The sequence below is a fragment of the Hippocampus bargibanti genome, linkage group LG19 (genome assembly GCF_051943395.1).
Source record: "Hippocampus bargibanti isolate YZ-2025 linkage group LG19, ASM5194339v1, whole genome shotgun sequence".
NCBI lineage: Eukaryota > Metazoa > Chordata > Actinopteri > Syngnathiformes > Syngnathidae > Hippocampus > Hippocampus bargibanti.
The window spans coordinates 6,717,318-6,735,056 of NC_142752.1; the positions used below are offsets into that span (position 1 = coordinate 6,717,318).

Below are 17,739 nucleotides of genomic sequence, written 5' to 3' on the forward strand. Positions count from 1 at the left end.
ATTAATTCTTTTCTTCTGACGTAAAAACACCGTCTAAGGTTTCTTATGCTGCATTAATGTTTAGGTAGTTCTAAAACTCAATATTCTGTGGGTCCTGGAATTCGAGTGACAATGACAAAATCCCTGGCACTGGATTGGACACATTTTTGCACATAACTGGCAGTGAATGGGTTCATATGGTTCTTTAATTTCACATATTCCAACTATATGTATACAAGCCATTAAAAAGTTAATTTGTCATTACATGTCCCTTTAAATTATTTCATCTAGAATTTTACACTTCTAAAGCTTATCACTTTGCCTTCAGACACATGAGGTTCTGTCATGTGACTTGATATTGTTGTGTTTCCTTTACACCGACACGCGTATTGCATGTCAGTACACGGTGCCCAGAATGAGACACCGGCCCCCACGGCCGCCGCCATAACAAGAGCTCAGACTGAGCCGCATTCCAATGCGGGATAACAAGGACGAGGAAGGGGGTTTAAAAAAAAGAAAATATTCAAAGGAGAGAGACGCAAAAAGTAGAAGTGGATAGACTAAAATTTCAGTACAAATGTAAAAACAAATATTAACTGTTAATTATATAGTTTCCAAAATCGAAAAGAAAAGGCACCTTATGCTTTGTGACACACATGTCAAAAAAAAAAAAAGACTTTACCCACCTGTGCTCGCTGCACCGCCGCCTCAACGGTCGCAACGTCGCTGATTCCTCGTCTCAGTGCGGCCAGTCTGGCCTCCAGCCCCTCCACCAGAACAGATCGGGCCTTGATGCTCTCCAGAACTGCAAGTTAGATTTAAAAAAAAAAAATATATATATATATATATATATATATATACACAATATATATATACAGTAAAGTCTCGTTATATCGATATTCAAGGGAGTCCGAAAAAATATCGATATAACCGGGACTATCGATATATCCGACCCTGTTTGCATGTAATTTTCTCCGTGCGTGCATAGAAATAGTATCGATATAACCGGGACTATCGATATATCCGATATCGATATAACGAGACTTTACTGTATATATATTATGACATTTTTTGCTTTTTCCACCACACGGGGGCAGCGAGACATTTAGAGTATTTTGCACGAGTGAGATTTCCCATCCTATTTTATTTCTGACAACTTGTATGTATAACATAACACATTATTACACTGCTAAGGAGACAATGCAAAACAAAACCCTCCCTATGATTTGAAATGATAACATACCTTTTCCCGTTTTGTTTGTCTTCCTCTTCACCGGGTTATTAACTGATGATTTCATGCCTGAATTATGTGACGGTGTTTACATGCAGTGCGGCCATGAAACTGTCGCGCCGGAATTGCGCAAAGAAAGGAGGTTAACAAAGGCGCTAGTTCAAAACAAAGTGAAGCAATGGGGATATTTTCCAGATGCGCTCTACAGAGTGACGAGAGAGCCGATTTGGGATTAAAAAAAAGAATCCAGAGTAAAAATAAAACAGATTTTCCATGGCTTTTATCCAATTCTCTGTTTGAGTGTAAAAAAAATGCAAGCAGACACCTGGCCTGAGGTCGCCAAGGATCACTTTACAAAATGTCTGTAGTGAAGCCCATCATTTACGGGACGTTACACTGAAACACATGCTTGCTTTTGAATGTTTTCCATCTGACAATAAATTACAGGATACGGTGCTATAATGTATGTCAAAATAAGTGCCATATTTTTTTGAGAATGCTTCTGTAAAAAAAAGATATCAATCAGGGATGAGCATAGATCCCTTAGTTCAGTCCTGACTTTTATTCCTTTTAACTACCGGATTTTATGGTGTATAAGGCGCACCGGAGTATAAAGCGCAACCGCAATGAATGGTGTATGTGGGGCACCTTCAATGACTGAAAAATGTTTTACAAATATAAAAGTTTTACTGTTTTCCAAATACAGTAAAGTTTATACGATATCGGATATATATAAATCGTTTTACAAAGGGTCGGATATATATATATCGAAGTTTATCGATATAACAAACTGTATAAGGCGCTACAATGGAGGCTGAGATTACGTAATACTTCTACAGGGGGTGAAATGTAGTCGGTGGCCGTAGACAGAAGTTGCGAGACCTGTTGTGGCTCACTATGACTTCACATACAAGGTGCACCTGCGTACAAGGCGCGTATCTTCATCTTTTGAAGAAAATCAAGGCGTTTGGGCGCGCATTATGCACTGGAAAATACAGTAGTTTTACTTTGCAAAATTCATGGTAGCGCTGGCTTGGAGCCGACTCTTTTTCTTTTATTTTCTTATTTTAAATGACATTAGTGGCTGATTTGTAATTGATGTTGTAATTCATGGTAGTTCACATGTTGCATGCGTACGGGGTTTGGGGGGGTTACCTTGGTTGGCCTCCTGCCGTTTACTCTCGAGTCGCTTTAAAGTGGAGGCGTGATGCGCCGACACCACCATGGTGTTGTCTTTTAAAGAAGGCAGCGACTCCACATCTGCCAAAATCTGTTCTAACTGTGTACCCAATGCACTGAGGGGGACCAGTCGCGACTATAGGGACACAGACATACACACAAAGAGGACATCAAACTTCAATTCAGAGTTATTATTATTATTATTTTTTTCTTACAGATGGCGGTTGAATCATAATGAAAAAAATTCACATGAAAAATAAAGATTTCCTGTACCTGACATTTTTCACCCAGGCTCCTGAGTTGGTCGCTGTCACACTTTTCGACAGCGCAAGTGGAGTCCATCCATCCATCCAGTTCATCCAAGGCCCGATCCAGTCCTGCAAGCTCGGTCGACAATGCCTTCAACCGAGTCTGGGCGTCCATTCGTCTGCGGGCCGCCTGCAGCTCCCTCGCGCACCCATCCAATTCAGTCTGGACCAGATCGACATTCCCGCACAAGGAGTCCATTTGCACGCCCTCTGAAGGCACACAGGAAAAATATGTAAAATACGTCATTTGACACAATTTTAAGCGTATTTGTGCACCTGAGAAAAAAAAAATTGTGTGTGTGTGTGTGTGTGTGTGTGTGTGTGTGTATATATATATATATATATATATATATATATATATATATATATATATATATATATATATATATATATATATATATATATATATATATAGTGCAGTGCGTGCATGCAATATATATATATATAATTTTTTTTTAATAGATTCCGCTTGGCTGCTCTTAATTGATTTGAAGCTGTCAGGCAAAGATGTTGAAGGGCACAAATATTGAAAGTGACGAGATTGATCACAATACCTTTCTCCAATTGCTCCATCAAGCCTTGACCTTCTAGGATCACTTTACCAATGGCAGCCACCTTTTTTTGAAGTTCCACCTCATGAGCCTACAAAGCCCAAAACGCATGTTGACCCGCCACTTTCATACTTGTCACCATCTCATTTCACTGCCACCTCCTCTAACCTTGAGCTTTTCCTGCAGATTCTGTGGATCGGTTGAGGTATCCGATGGCGTGGAGGTTATAGTTTGAGCGGACGCCTTCCACTTTCGAATCCAGCTCAGATGGTCGGAAAGTTTATTTTCAAACCTGTGGTGCAGGGTTAACAGATTGGTGCCATATTTATGGAACAGAATGACAACTACACAGTCAGATTATACATCTACATATGTTTTGTTGCTGCAGTTCTGGCACGACTTTCTAACAAATACATCAAATAAACCAAAGTGACACTGAGTCCAAAACAAAACAACAACAAAATCCTCCAGACCACTTACGCCCTCCTGACTTCAATGTCCGTCTCCACCAGTCGTTTCTTGGGAGGGGCGGGTGGGGCGAGCTCCTGGTCGGCGGCCGAATCACCGGCAATGGAGGCCACGGCGATTGTCGTCATGACGACCGGTTCATCTACCTGAGTCATCCCGGCGTCAGTCACAGCTTCCATTACCTTTGTGGAAAGTCAATTTGCGAATAAGAGACAATTTTGCTTTTGCTGTTTTTTTTGTTGTGTTTGTGTTGTTTTTGTGTTTTCTTTTGTCACTGTGTTGTTGTGCGTCGTGTGGAACGGGAATTGATTATTTTTCAGCATTTTTGGCCACGACATTCATCAAGGAGGAGACTGTGCTGAGCGGTTGCGCCTTTTCGGCATTACAAATATGCCAGCACCGTTTTTAATTGGGAGGAATGTCGCTGCCATTTGACTGTCATCACTGGACAGCTCTGGGGCGATTGTGCTTTTTTTGCGCCTGTAATGGGCAACATTTTCACAGCCCCGCTTTGTTCAGCGGAAAGGTCGGTGCTGTTGGACAGTCTGCGGCTTGGAATTGAAGCGGATTTACAAGGGATAGGAGATGTGAGGCAGTCTCTTTTCGTCAATGGATGCTACAGCTTCGTCTTTGCTTTCAACATTTAGCCTGTAGCAGACGGGCACATTTCACCATGACATCACTGATCCACAGGTGAAAAGGACACTTTGATCCTCTCCTCATTCATCTCAAACTGCTTTATGCAACAACAAGGGTGCAGAAAGTGTGAAAGACAGGATGACTGTATCTTTGTGTTGTCATTTTGCTTATTTAGTTTTATTGTTCTTTTGAGTTCAACATGGCACGGCGAGAGTGGCTGCCTTTCCCGCACTACCTGTATTTTGTTTTTCTACTTCTTTCTTTCCTTTCATCTTCCTTTCATAACCTTGCTGCTGTGAAATGTACATTTCTCCACTGCGATAATAATAAAAGCTAATCCAATCCAATCCAAAAGTGTTCACCTGGAAGGAGCAGTCCTCCAGTCTCTGGGCCAGCTTGTCCCATCGATGGGCCAAATCTTCAGCGTCCGCCTCAATTGTAGCGGCGGCCTCACCACTCCTTATTAACGACATCAGACCCCTGCCTGTGTCGGTAAGTTGGTTAAGAGTCCTTCTCTTCCTTTCCATTTCTTCCTTGAGAATCTTAAGCGTTTTCAGAAGATGGCAATCAAAACAGGCAACTTGGTAACCCCCGACAAAGAGCTCCCTCTTTACTTACAGATAATTGCTGCGCTTTTGCGTTAATTTCGCTTGGATCCTTAAAACTGCTGCTTTGCACTTCGCTCAAGGCCTCTTCTCTTTCATCCAACCATGCTCTGAATAAACTCTGCGGGAGTGAGAGCAGATATGTGTCGACGAGTGTGTTTAAAATGCATATTTATTACCGCAGAGTTAGCCTAGCCAATTTTTATGGGAATGTGTCTTAGCACAAGAAATATTAGCAAACAATGTTAAATAGAAACTGTTAAAAGTCTTCAACCTGATCCGACACGAGCTGCTGCCACACTAGGAAGACTTCCTGTAGCTTGTGCCACCTCTCCTCTGTCCATCGACAAACAGCTGCCCAGCGTTCGCCCAAAGACTGGGAAAAAAAATCATTCGTCAACTGAAGCTATATTTAAATCTTTCTTTCACACACCTGACAGCAAAAGTCTCAGATTGACTTACTTGCAGCTGCTCTTCCAAAGCAGCAGTCGCGCTCTCGCCACTGTTCTCATCCACAACCACCACCATGTGCGTTAAGGAGTTGACCTTCACTTGTTCAGTCTCCAGGTCATTCTGAAGCTCCTGAGAGGATAAAACAAAAAACATGTAACACCGGATTCCAGTAGTTTCAGAAGTAATTTAATCTTCTTTACGTCCAGATGTGCTGGTGCGTTTTTATTTTGTTCTCACAAGTAAGGCAGTTTATCAAAGTAAAGCAAAAGTATGCATATTTACAGCCGTCAGGGTCTGCAAAGCCTTCTCTGTCGGCCTAAAAATAGCTGAATAACAGACTAATGTGAATTATATTTTGTCCACGAACTCTTAAATAATCCCAAATTGTCTTTCAGGTTCCTTTCATTGCTTTTCCCCTGTTGTGCTGCTTCCAGATGTGTGTTTTCGTATTTAAGCATTTGACTAATCACATTTCAGCCATCATTTGTTACCAGGGTCCGAAATCTACCTGGACGCCTTCACAATCAAATCTGCAGGCCCTGGAGCATAAAATAAGTGTAGATGAAACTGTTGCTTTCACCAATCAGAGTTCGAGTTGGCAACCCAAGGCCTGCTGGAAGGTTCTGGAAACGTCAGTTTTCACAAACTATGATTGGCTCGTCGCTAGCCAATCATAGTATTACTAGCGGCTAGGTGATAAGCGCATACTGGCATAAGCAAATATATTGTTGTGTTGATTTAATAGCGTTTTTTGTTCAACCCACAATGGATGAAGGAAGAGAAGGAATGGATTTGGTTGCATTTGGTTGCAGATATACTGTTAAAGCCATTTTCAAGACGGACTTTTCAAGAATAGATTAACAAAGGTTGGACAACTCCGAAGCTAGCAAAAATAGCAAATAAGATTGCAATTTTATGAGGTTATCATGAATCCACACGTTCATCGTAAAAATGTAAACAGTTTAATGACAGTATTTCTTAGGTTTTTTTCAAGTCACAAGTTATTTCCTGGCTAACGGCACCCGCTAGTGGGCGTTTCATAAATCACACAGCACTCGCAGTTGGTTGATTCAGACGCAGCACTACTGAAGGCCTAGGAGTGACATGCACGGCTCGCCCCTGATTTTCAGCAATGATCTTCATTCATGTCTGACAATCAAATTCACATGTAAAAAAAAATATAAAATAAAAAGTCTTTACTTTATGCTGCTCGATTCGTTGCTTATAGTCGTCGAAGTCCTTTGCCTGCGACTCAGTCTCGATCTTTCTGATGCGGTCTTCTGTGCGAGTGAGCCAATCAGAAAGCTGTTGGAGTTGCTGTTGCTGGAGCTCCATTAGGACTTCATGGAGTCTAAGAACAATTTTTTAAAAAGGGCAAGAAATGTGCGTATTTGAAATATTTGATAGGTTGATAACAGACTGACTGCTGCAAGCCTTGTAGAAAGGGAGTTGGTGGGCGGGGGTGTTAACTGCTTATCACTTGTCACCGTCACATTGCTTACAGGCTTGCACATTCCACCCAGATGAAAGCCATAAACATCTGAGGTCAAAGCTGAGACCCATGACCTCTATCCCGCGGCACATGTTGGCTAATCGTTTAAAGAAAAAACGGCTTCAAATGCTGACGCTTTACCTGGCTTGGCGGTCCATGCTGGCCACGCGGAGGCTCTCCCAGCGGGAATTGAGCAGGCTCATCTGCTCTCGTATTTCATCTTCCACCTCTTCTGTCAGGCTGCCCTGGGCGATCAGTTGATTGCCGGCTTGCAGGACGTTGCCCACGCTGCTCTGGTGAGCCGTCAGCTCCATCATGAAATCCTTACCAAGTTGACAAGAGTAAACGGTCACAATTTAATTTGCCAGGGAAATGAACTTGCGTTGCTGACAGGCCTGAGAGCAATTGATGAGATAAATGACACGTTTGAATAGCCAAATAGTTAGGAAAATGTCATTTTTGAAGCTTTGGAGTATTGTTCAGAACATGATGCCTTAAAGTTAGGGGTATTAAAACTACAGTCTAGTCGCGCATTATTTGATATTTGATCATTATTTATTATTTGATTATTTTACTTCAATACAGTTTCATATATCAAATATGCTTTTTATACTTGCACTATTTACAGTTCTTTATGAAACATTTTTGCACAGTTATAAATTTCAGTCCTCTGGCATTTCTATAATGGTTCAAATACTTTGTTTTTTAACTTTTCACCCCCACCCCTTTTCAAATTGCTGCTGTGGACTGCAAATGTCCCGATTGTGGGTCTATTAAAGGCTTTCTGATTCTGATAACATTTTGTCAAGAAGAAAAAAAATGTTAATACTATATAATAATATAGTATATTAATTTATTTTGTTCAGCATCGCGGGTCACTTACCACCTACAATGAGGCACTCTAAAAAGCCAAACAGCACAAACGCCTCTGCATGCTTTGCTTTGGTGAGCTAACAAAGCCAGTTACATTCATTTGCTGGTTAACTGCATCTCATAACTGCGTTGAATCAAGGGAGGAGTGAGGAAAGTTTGTTTAAGCCGCGCTCAAAAATACCAGGAGAATTGTAATGGTGAGGATAAAAAAAGTTTTAAGATTATTCACAACTTGAATTCAACAGTTAACTAGCCTTCGAGCTTTCTACTAATAGCAAACCTCTGATATGAGCATACATGTTAAGTTTTCCGATTTGGTCGGCAGACTCCCGATTTTGACCACAATACTCACTTTATAAAACAACAATTAACACAGACAGTTCATTTGTAAGGTGAAACAAAAGAAAATGTAAAAAACAAAATGTATTTTTATACTCATTGAACGTATACATAAACAATGAAAGCATTTTTGTGTTTTATTTACTTTGAATTTATACTTGTAACGCTCACATTATTTTAACGCGTGTTGGAGGAGAGTGGCCTTCTCTCCTCCGCGTATTCGTTAATATCAGATGATGAGTATTTTGGTAATCCAAATAAAAGCTGAGAGTCGCAAGTATGAAAATGTCCCGATGATTTCTGAAACTTAAGAAGTGATGCCCCTTTTCGCATCTCCTCTCACCTCATGCGTGTGAAATTGCTCTTTGACACCCTCCACGTCATCCAACACCTCGTCCTGGATCTGCAGGGCATCCTCGGCTGACAGCAACCAGGTCAGGACCTCCTCCAAGGTGGTCTGGTAGGTGTCTAAATCGGCTTCCAGCATACCGCCCTCAATTTCCCCTTCAAATTCCGATAGGGGATCAGGGGTCTGTAGCCTGGGGTCTGAGTCCCTTGGCTGCATATTGTGAGAAATATGAGGTGACATTGATAAGAATCACTTTTGATGATTGAGAATTATTAATAGAAAAGCCACAGTTTTTTTTTTTATATCGTTTATAAATTGGGTTATAAGTACTCCAGTGGGACAAAGGAGGGAAAAAAGTGTTCCAAGACTCCCCCCTGCCCACAAAAAGCTCACCTTTTATTTGACTTGTGTTTCTTGTATGGTAATGAGTCTAATCATCTACGGCTGCATTTTATAATCGAAGCAATGGTTGAAAGGAGGGAGAGGCAGGAAGTGAGTGCTTTGAGGCATGCGGCGCGACCTGCCCTGCAGTTAGGAATAAGAAGTACGCAAGCCTATTATGGGATGCTGGGAGGTGGCTGCCGACTTGCAGGGCAGGTCAAGCCGCAATCAGTCCGCCTCAGTCGCAACGATATGACATTCTAGATGCAAAAAAGGTGTCGGTCACTAAACAATTACAACCATGGCAGAAATTCTCCTGGTTGTCAAAGAAGAAGAAAGAATCACTTGTTCACATGCGATGATATCATAAAGCCGGAAAAAAAAAACTTTTGCATGGCAAAAGCAAGGTAATACCCGACATCAAAAAAAATGGGGGAAGGCACCATTCCAAACAAAGAACTTCTATTCTGCATCCCCCGCATGGCTTCAAAAGCAGCAGCCTTATACATCACTTCCTGTGGAGGCAGGAAGCGTGCCAGGAAAGTACCCCCCCCCCCACACACACACACACAGATGCACTAAAGTTTTCCATCACTTCATCCAAAGTGTGAATATGTGAGGCAACAAGTAACGAATAAAACTTAAGAGGTGCTTTTGGGAGTTTCTGACAACATCACTGATGTGACAATGTGACTATAGTACGTTGAGCCCTCATTTATGGTGGTTCCAGACCAACGTAAACTTTTTTTTTAAACGTTTTACCTCTATTACACAGTTTTAACACATTTAAACCTTACTGCAGCCCTACGAGGAGACCTCGGTGCTCCCTGGCAGCTCGTAGCATATTTGGATTTGTAAAAACTACCGTACAAACATATTTTTTTAGCTCATTCACTGCCAAACGCGCAAAAATGTGTCCACTCCAGTGGCAGGGTTTTTGTCATTTTCACTCAAATTGCAGAAACCACTTAATATTGGGTTTTATGACTACATAAACATCCAATGCAGTGTAAGTAACCTTACACTCTCTTCTTCTTTCATCAGAAAAAAATAGTTAATTCCCAAGTTATATGGGACTGGAGTTATCCGAGCTTAAAATTGTGCCGGCTGTACAAAATACAATTCATACATATTGATTTATCTAGCACTTTAACAACAACTGAAGCTGTAACAAAGTGCTAACATGGAAAAAGGGGAAAATGTTGCCCCCTTGTGGAAGGGAAAAAACATTGCCAGAGGTCAGACCAGCACTTTATCGGCGCACACAAGAAAAACCAAAACCCAAACAAATTCGGGAATGGTGCTCTACATCATATTTTCAATTCCAGAACTAATTTGCGAATGTAGCTCCACGTCATACTTTCACTTCCCGAATGAATTCGGGAATGGTAGTGAATCAGTTAATGGCTGAAAAATATCCATAGTCTGAGCACGCTACTCATGTCGTGTGTAAAAATCTGATATGCTTTAGTGACAAAAGTTACCTGTGCACCGAGGCCCGGACACGAATCTTCGGCCTCCACTTTGAATCTGCGCGGCAGGGTTTCCACTTCTCGGATGGACTCCATGTTGATGTCTTTGGGTAGCACGGCGAAAAGCGAGGTCACATACAGGAGAATGGATTTCTTATCTGGTAACTGTACCGCCACGTCTGGAAGAGAACAGATGACGCCACGTGAAGACTGCAGAAAACCCCAAGGTGGGATATTTATTTAGATATAGATATTACGCTTGAAGAGTGGGAAGGGCTCACCTTCAGGATCTAGTAGCCTCTCGATAGCCAGCTGCTCTTTGGCTACAGTGAAGGCAAGCTCCAGACGCTCAACAGGCCTCATTTGGACAACATCATTCCAACTGAATGCATTTGGCCTGCAAATGAAATAGCAAATTAATCCAAATTTAGTATCCAAGTATGTATTTCCTTCCACACATATTCACAACATGTACTGGATTTACAGTATGTACAGTACTTAATGCCATTCTAAGAGTGGGTGAGGGGGTGAGTGGAGTGTGGAATGTACAGGATCAGTGATCCACATTAACCCAGGCCCTACTCTAAACCAACACAAGCCTTTCTCACAACTCAAAAAGTCGCCAGAGTGTTTGTGCAACAGTTAAGAACAAAGCTTAATCTGCTACTGCTCAAACCAATTAAAACGAAATGAAAAATGAAGCATTTTAGAAAAAATAATAAAAATTAAAAAAAACAAGCATGTTCCAAAAATTCAAAAGTCAAAACAAAATAAAAACTAATTATGATTAACTCATTCGCTGCCATTCCCGAATGTATTCGGGAATTGAAAGATGTGATATGGAGTGCCATTCCCGAATTTGTTCGGGGTTTGGTTTTTCTTGTGGGGGTGCTGATAAAGCACTGGTCAGACCTCTGGCAATGTTTTTCCCTTCCTTGAGGAGCTTGCATTTCACTTTTTCCCATGTTGCGCCTTTTTACAGTTTCAGCGCCATATAAACCAATATACTGTATGTATTGCACTGTATTTTGGACAGCCACCCTCATTTCAAGCTTATATAACACCAGATCCATACAATTTAGGAATTAATTATTTTTTTTCTGATGAAAAAATGGTGTCAAAGGTTTTTTACGCTGCATTGAATGTTTATTTAGTCCTTAATTTTATAATAACAATAATAATACACTTTGCAGTCACATGATACGTTTTTCTGTGGGTGAGCTGCAGCAGCCACATACGCCAGCGTTCACTCAACCCGGGAGTTACTCAAATAGAAGAGGAAAGGAAAGAAAGCAGTAGAATACAGGAGCTGCTGGAAAGGCAGGCACTCTCGCGGCGCCATCTTGAAGTAAAAAAAAAAAACTAAAATGAAATAACATTTTTTTCTTTGCAATTTGAGTGAAAATGACAAAAACCCTGGCACTGGAGTGGACACATTTTTGCACATCGTCTGGCAGTGAATGAGTTAAAAATAAATAAATCCCAAACTGTTACAGAGACTGTTCTATAGCAACAGTCCGAAATGGAAACAAGGTGGATGAAGCTCCATAGCGGCAACGGAGGGCACGCTCCTCACCTAAAGTGGTGCAGGATGGCGTTGAAAGCCAGACCATCGGACCAGCTGGTGGTGAAGTTCAGCACATTGACCTCCGGGTAGGCGCGGGTTGACTGGCGTACCCAGCTCAGTAAGATCTTCTCGCTGTTGGTCTGCTGCAGGCTGGACATGACATCCTTCATAATGTCTTTCACCTATGCACATTGATCAAGATAATTTTTACAAAGCATGCATGGGGGTGTTTCCAGACCCAAAGGTTCTGGTTTTATACGCCTGTGCTCACCTGCCAATGAAGAATAATGCTCCAAATGAGTCCCAAAGTGAGCTTGTGGTTCCCATCAACAATGTCGGTGCCGCCAATATTTACCAGATCCACCTGACGATCCAGACAAACAGCATCAACACTAAATTAGCAGTGCTCATATATAATTCAGTGTATGAAGCCAATAACAACATGTTATCTGACAAGTCTGCTAGCTTAATGCTAACACACAAGAGGGCGAACAGGCTAACAAAATTAGCACGTAGGTCACAATAGAGTGACAACAACAAAAATCCAGCGCCAGCTTTCCTGTGTGGATTTTGCATGTTCTCCACATGCCTGCATGGGTTTTCTCCGGGTACTCCATTTCCCTCCCACATTCCAAAAACATGCATGTCTGCTTGATTGAATACTCTGAATTGTGGATAGGTGTGAGTGAATCGTTGTTTGTCGATGTGTGCACCGCAATTGACTGGCAACAAGTTCAGGGTATACAACAACAACAAATAATGAATAATATGATAACACAAAAAACACAGACGGTCGCACTTTTCTGCTTAAGATTGAATGACTTTTCTGTCTTTAATTTAATTTCATTTAATTATGCCATTACTCTATTTTGTTAGAAAAAAAATACTGAGTGCTACTTTTTTAATTGGGAAACGTGCGTCAAAAAGACAACATGGAACCAATTACTGGTGTTTTAATTCAATTCAATGGGTAAACTGTGTAATTTGTAATAAAGAATAGTGCGCACGAAAAGAATTACATTCAAGTCAAGGCACCCGAGAAGCTCGAATGCAGCTCCGTTTGACATATTTGGACAGGATCAGGACGAGCCAAGTGGTGCGTGAGGTCATGCATTTAGCTTGGTGACACCTCGCTCCACCGCCAAGTCCACCTTTAATATCCCATTTCTGCTTCCAATTAGCTTCATTCTTCCGCTTGGCTTGCATCTCTCGCTCCATGTCCTTATATGTCTCACAGAAAAGCTACGAACGACCCCCCCCCCCCCCCCAAAAAAAAAGGCAGCACACTCACATTGTTTTGATGCAGAACTTGAAGAACTTTGTTGACGTTGTTGAGCGCGTGCACTCTGGTAGAGCCTCGCTCTTTGGTCTGAAGAATAAGAATCACAATAAAGGATGATTGAATCGAGCATAATCCCCAGGAAGTCTTGGATGAATCTCACAAACAATAAGAGGAAATGATGGCAAATGCGACAGTCTGGAATAGACATTGTCAATTGCAACTACTCACAGCCAACGTTATAAGAATCAATGCCTTCGCTTGAGAATTTGGGGGAAAGAATGACACGACTGATTTAGAAGCAGCTGCAAATCTTTTATGAGACGCTACGCTATCTGACAGAATTGTCGATTTATTGTTATTCTGGTATGAAGAGATTAAACGTATTATGGGCAGAGAGACTGGGTTTTTCTGCAGCTGTAGGTACTGTATCGGTGGATAAAGATTCCCGAAGGAATGAGGTTTTTAAACACTGTCATAACTCACCAGGACTCGGCCAGTGAGGCCCTCCAGCAGGTCAAGCAACTTTTTCCCATCCCTCAGGTCAGAGAACATGTCCTTGATGGCCGTTTTATCTTCCTGGTCGGATGACACACAATAAACTATCCATTTAATAACTGTCAATGCCCAAAATATGCTCAAAAAATGATTGTTGGCTATGATGTGGATAGGTGATGCACAAAATGAATGAAAATGATCCTATGAAGGGACTGGTGAATATGAAAAAGAAAATTAGATTGTGTACAAAAATAACCTGATTTACAGAAACTAACTTGGATTGACAAACACAAAAAAATAGGATAGTACAATTATTACCTTTGAGAACTGTGCATTTATCCACTTTGTGAATGTTTTCTTCTGCACCAAGTCATGTTCATCTGTGGGCAAAAAAGACTTTTATTTAACATCTGTGTTAATTATGGTCTATTTTATTGGTTCTTGGTCTTTAAAAATAATTACAAAAAAATAAATCAAAAAATAACATCTAAGTTAATGATGGTATATTTTATTGTTCCGTGGTCTTAAAAAATAAAATATACATAAAAAAAACAAAAAAAAAAAAAGGAAAAATAACAACAAAAATAGGCAGATGACCACAACTGTCTCTGGCTAATTCATGACACGCCATAAGTGAATCCTTATTATACATAATTAATGTGGTGCATCCAAACGAAAAAAAAAAGTTAAGTTGCATATGTGATGGAAAAAAAACAGAGCAGGTTGGTGGAAAAAAGAAAAGTGGATATGTATGTGGTTAAGTGGTACCTGTCATGACAAGGGCTGCCGCGTAAAAAACACAATGAACCGAACAAAAGGTCAAAGGTTATGATCATAGAGCCCTGCAGTTGTCTGCCTCTTTGTGTCTGTGTGGCCAATGGCTGGCTGGCTGACTGGAAAAATAACACACTAAGGAAGGCTATTGGGGAAATGCTATTTTGGCGCCAACTCATCATCGTACGGACTTTCATCTTTCCGCTCCCACAGCACAATAACAGCAATTCATACATGACGGGTTTTGGAGTATCAAAGAACTGTAGTATTCTTAAGGTACTTTTGGAAAACTATGCTTGAAAAGGTTGAACCACTCAAGGCCAGCCAGTTAATTTTTGATTGACACAGTCACCCCAATGTGCACAGCAAGAGTCTGTGGTCGCCTCCGATTGGCCAAACAGGAAGTAGAGATTGCATCGAAGCGGCGTAATCCCTGTGGTGTATTCCCACGGCTCACTGGGCACACACGCGGCTTCAGTTTACTGGATGTACACAATGCGTTTCCGCTGACGAGGCAAATTTTTAGTTGACCACGTGACACCATCAGAATGTTTTCATCTCAACACTACAGAATTACACAATTCACGACAACTTCGCAAATGCTGGAAGCTATTATGCGGGGAAAAAACAGGAAATTGGGTCAATTGGGTAAACAAAGATTATAGATTCATGAAAAGTAACAGCAATGTTAAAAACGGATCATAAAAACTATTATATCAGTCCCACTGCTGCTCTGCAGATTTTTTTTCAACATATGTTATGTAATGAGCCACGAGAGAATTGCAAGTGGGTGTGTGGGGTATTCACACATTAGCAAAACTAGACCCAGAAAAAAATTCATACAGGAACGCTAAAAATGGTAACTATCAAAAACACATACTTGTATTCACACATTTCAATTTACTTTTATCACAGAAGGACACATTTAATGACCTCGGTCGAGCAGGAAGTGGAAATGAAACAAACCACGTAGGTTTCCGTGGCAACTTCACTTTGTAAACATGGATGAACAAACAAGGGCAATTTACAAGCCAGGCCACGCTTTCCTAAATTCAGCATGGTTCCACCCCAGTGATTGTTCTAATCGAGGCTTTGACAAAATCCTGCCTCCCGGTGACCACAGTTAACCTATTAAACACACGGTCACATGATCTCCAAGACATGCTACAAGATGGATGGGGAGCGGGAGGAAGAGGAGAGGGTCATGCAGTTTTTGTTTTTCAAAGGAAGATTCTGAACTTCACCTTGACAGTCAACAGTCCGCACAATGGCAGACTTATTTTAGTCATATGTTCATTGTGCGTCACTAAACTACCCCCTCCTGGAAACAAAAGCGTGTTCACCAAACAACCTTTTGCCTGTGTAGGATGCGATGCGAAGAATGCACAGAATTCACAAATGCATTCCTCCCTTGTCACTTGTCTTAGCTTGTCCCAGGCGGCTCGTGCCTTGTTGACATACTTTAGCTCACTAAAAATCTGGGAACTTCTAAGGCCAGAAGTTTTTATCATCATCAACATCGTCATATCCAGAGATACACTAAAAAAACACTAAGTAGGTGACGCATGCAACCAAAAGCTGATGGTATTATACAGGGTGACCCAATAAAAACGGGCCCCAACTCTAATTAGGCCTCATTTCTTTGTCTTTTGTCCAAATGAAATGAAACTTTGGTCATAACTAGTTTATTATATTCAAAACATCACATCAAAACACTAGGGTCTTTGTCTGTGTAAGCTCTCAGTCGTACAGGAGTGGTCCATCGATGAGAAGTTTTCTTCAGCCGTCATCTGTACAATTTTGAAGGTTTCGGACGTTTCGGACACAGCTATGATAATCATAGCTGTGTCCGGCGCCGCCATGCCTGGACATTAGGGATATATAAATAGGGCCGATACGACCAGTCAGACTTTAGTTCGCTGACGAAGCCTCTTGGATAGGAGGCGAAACGTCCGAAACCTTCAAAATTGTACAGATGACGGCTGAAGAAAACTACTAGGGTCTTTGGCCTTTTTTTACTCCGTTCTACAGCATATGTTCGAGATGGCCTCCATTTAGCTCTTGAAAATGACGTTCTTACAGACTAAATTGGTCCATCTACACATCGCTCATAAGCAAGTTCTGGTTCCAGCGAGACGGGGGCGAGTTCTCACACCTTACCTGTCCCGAGTTTGGCTGAAAGAGGATTTCAGAGGCCTAATGATCAGTCTAAAGACTGATTTTGAGTGGGCACCTTTCAAGCTTCTCAACCTTTGCAATCTACTGTTACCGCCCATTGGCCCACGTTCGGCCATCTTTGTCACTCAAATCGGTCGTCACAAACTCAAACAAATGTCAACATTCCAGGTCTCCTGCTCTCCCTTCTAGTGTTGCTTAGCCAGACAGCAAAATGAAGGACCAGAAGAATGCAGCGGAGGCACGCACGACAGAAAAGAACAGGACAGAGCAGGCCGAGGGGTGGGGGAATCATGATGCATGGTGGAACAGTGGGAAAATGGCGGGGGGGGGGGGGGGGGGGGGGGGGGGCATGAACACAGATAAAGTCAATGTTCAGAGCCACCCCAGCATGGAAGAGGAATGGGATGACAGATTACATATTCAAAAACAACATGCTAACCTTGAATCATAGGACCTTGACTTATGAGTCCCCTCAACTGGGGTTTTTCAGGTTAACAGCTATCCATTGGTCAATATTACATCATACGTGTGCACCGCGGGTATCGTCGGGAATATTTGCTTGTGTTTTCTCCATGAAATCCATTGACTAAAATTATCTCACAAAAGGTAACAAAACAAGCGCAGAAGATGTAAACAACGTGGTAGCAAGCGATGGTAGGACAATGAAAACCACAACAGGAAGTAGGAGGTGTGAGATTTTTTTTTAATAGTTGCTTAGAATTGGGGTGCTGGGCTGCCTCAAGCTGGGTCCACACGCCCACAAATATTTGATGGGTGGGCGAGAAAGTTGCACAGTGACGGTGAAATGAAGAGCAAGGGAAGTTTAATTTGCCTGTGTTTTGTATTTTCATGGGATGACAATAAGGCACTCTCAAGTGACACATTCTAAAGAATGAGCTTCAAAATCAAGTTCTGTACCAAACTATGACATACAGTAATACCCTCGCAATATCTAAACAACTCAAGACGATTGTCCAAAAACAAAATGCACAATTGTATAACTTTGACAATCAAATGGAAACTATCACAGGAGTTTTGAGCATACAACACACAAACACCACACACACCATCGGGAACACATCCAATTACGCAATCCACCCAGTCATCCCAAAATTTGACGCCAC

The 17,739-nt window shown here is 41.5% G+C and overlaps 1 protein-coding gene across 3 annotated transcripts in view; it reads right to left on the bottom strand.

Moving 5' to 3' along the window:
* Window positions 1-17,739, bottom strand: part of utrn (utrophin) — a 95,226-nt gene that overhangs the window by 73,812 nt on the left and 3,675 nt on the right. For all 3 annotated transcript variants that reach the window (XM_089021382.1, XM_089021381.1, XM_089021380.1), the window contains exons 3-22: window positions 13,982-14,043; window positions 13,652-13,744; window positions 13,178-13,255; window positions 12,158-12,250; window positions 11,896-12,068; window positions 10,601-10,716; window positions 10,332-10,498; window positions 8,461-8,676; window positions 7,047-7,228; window positions 6,614-6,764; window positions 5,423-5,542; window positions 5,235-5,336; window positions 4,974-5,081; window positions 4,718-4,897; window positions 3,729-3,898; window positions 3,417-3,540; window positions 3,252-3,339; window positions 2,663-2,907; window positions 2,366-2,525; window positions 666-784 (exon numbers count right to left, since the gene is read on the bottom strand). In XM_089021382.1, the coding sequence (XP_088877508.1) occupies window positions 666-784; window positions 2,366-2,525; window positions 2,663-2,907; window positions 3,252-3,339; window positions 3,417-3,540; window positions 3,729-3,898; window positions 4,718-4,897; window positions 4,974-5,081; window positions 5,235-5,336; window positions 5,423-5,542; window positions 6,614-6,764; window positions 7,047-7,228; window positions 8,461-8,676; window positions 10,332-10,498; window positions 10,601-10,716; window positions 11,896-12,068; window positions 12,158-12,250; window positions 13,178-13,255; window positions 13,652-13,744; window positions 13,982-14,043 (2,747 nt within the window). The remainder of the gene's footprint in view (window positions 1-665; window positions 785-2,365; window positions 2,526-2,662; window positions 2,908-3,251; window positions 3,340-3,416; window positions 3,541-3,728; window positions 3,899-4,717; window positions 4,898-4,973; window positions 5,082-5,234; window positions 5,337-5,422; window positions 5,543-6,613; window positions 6,765-7,046; window positions 7,229-8,460; window positions 8,677-10,331; window positions 10,499-10,600; window positions 10,717-11,895; window positions 12,069-12,157; window positions 12,251-13,177; window positions 13,256-13,651; window positions 13,745-13,981; window positions 14,044-17,739) is intronic.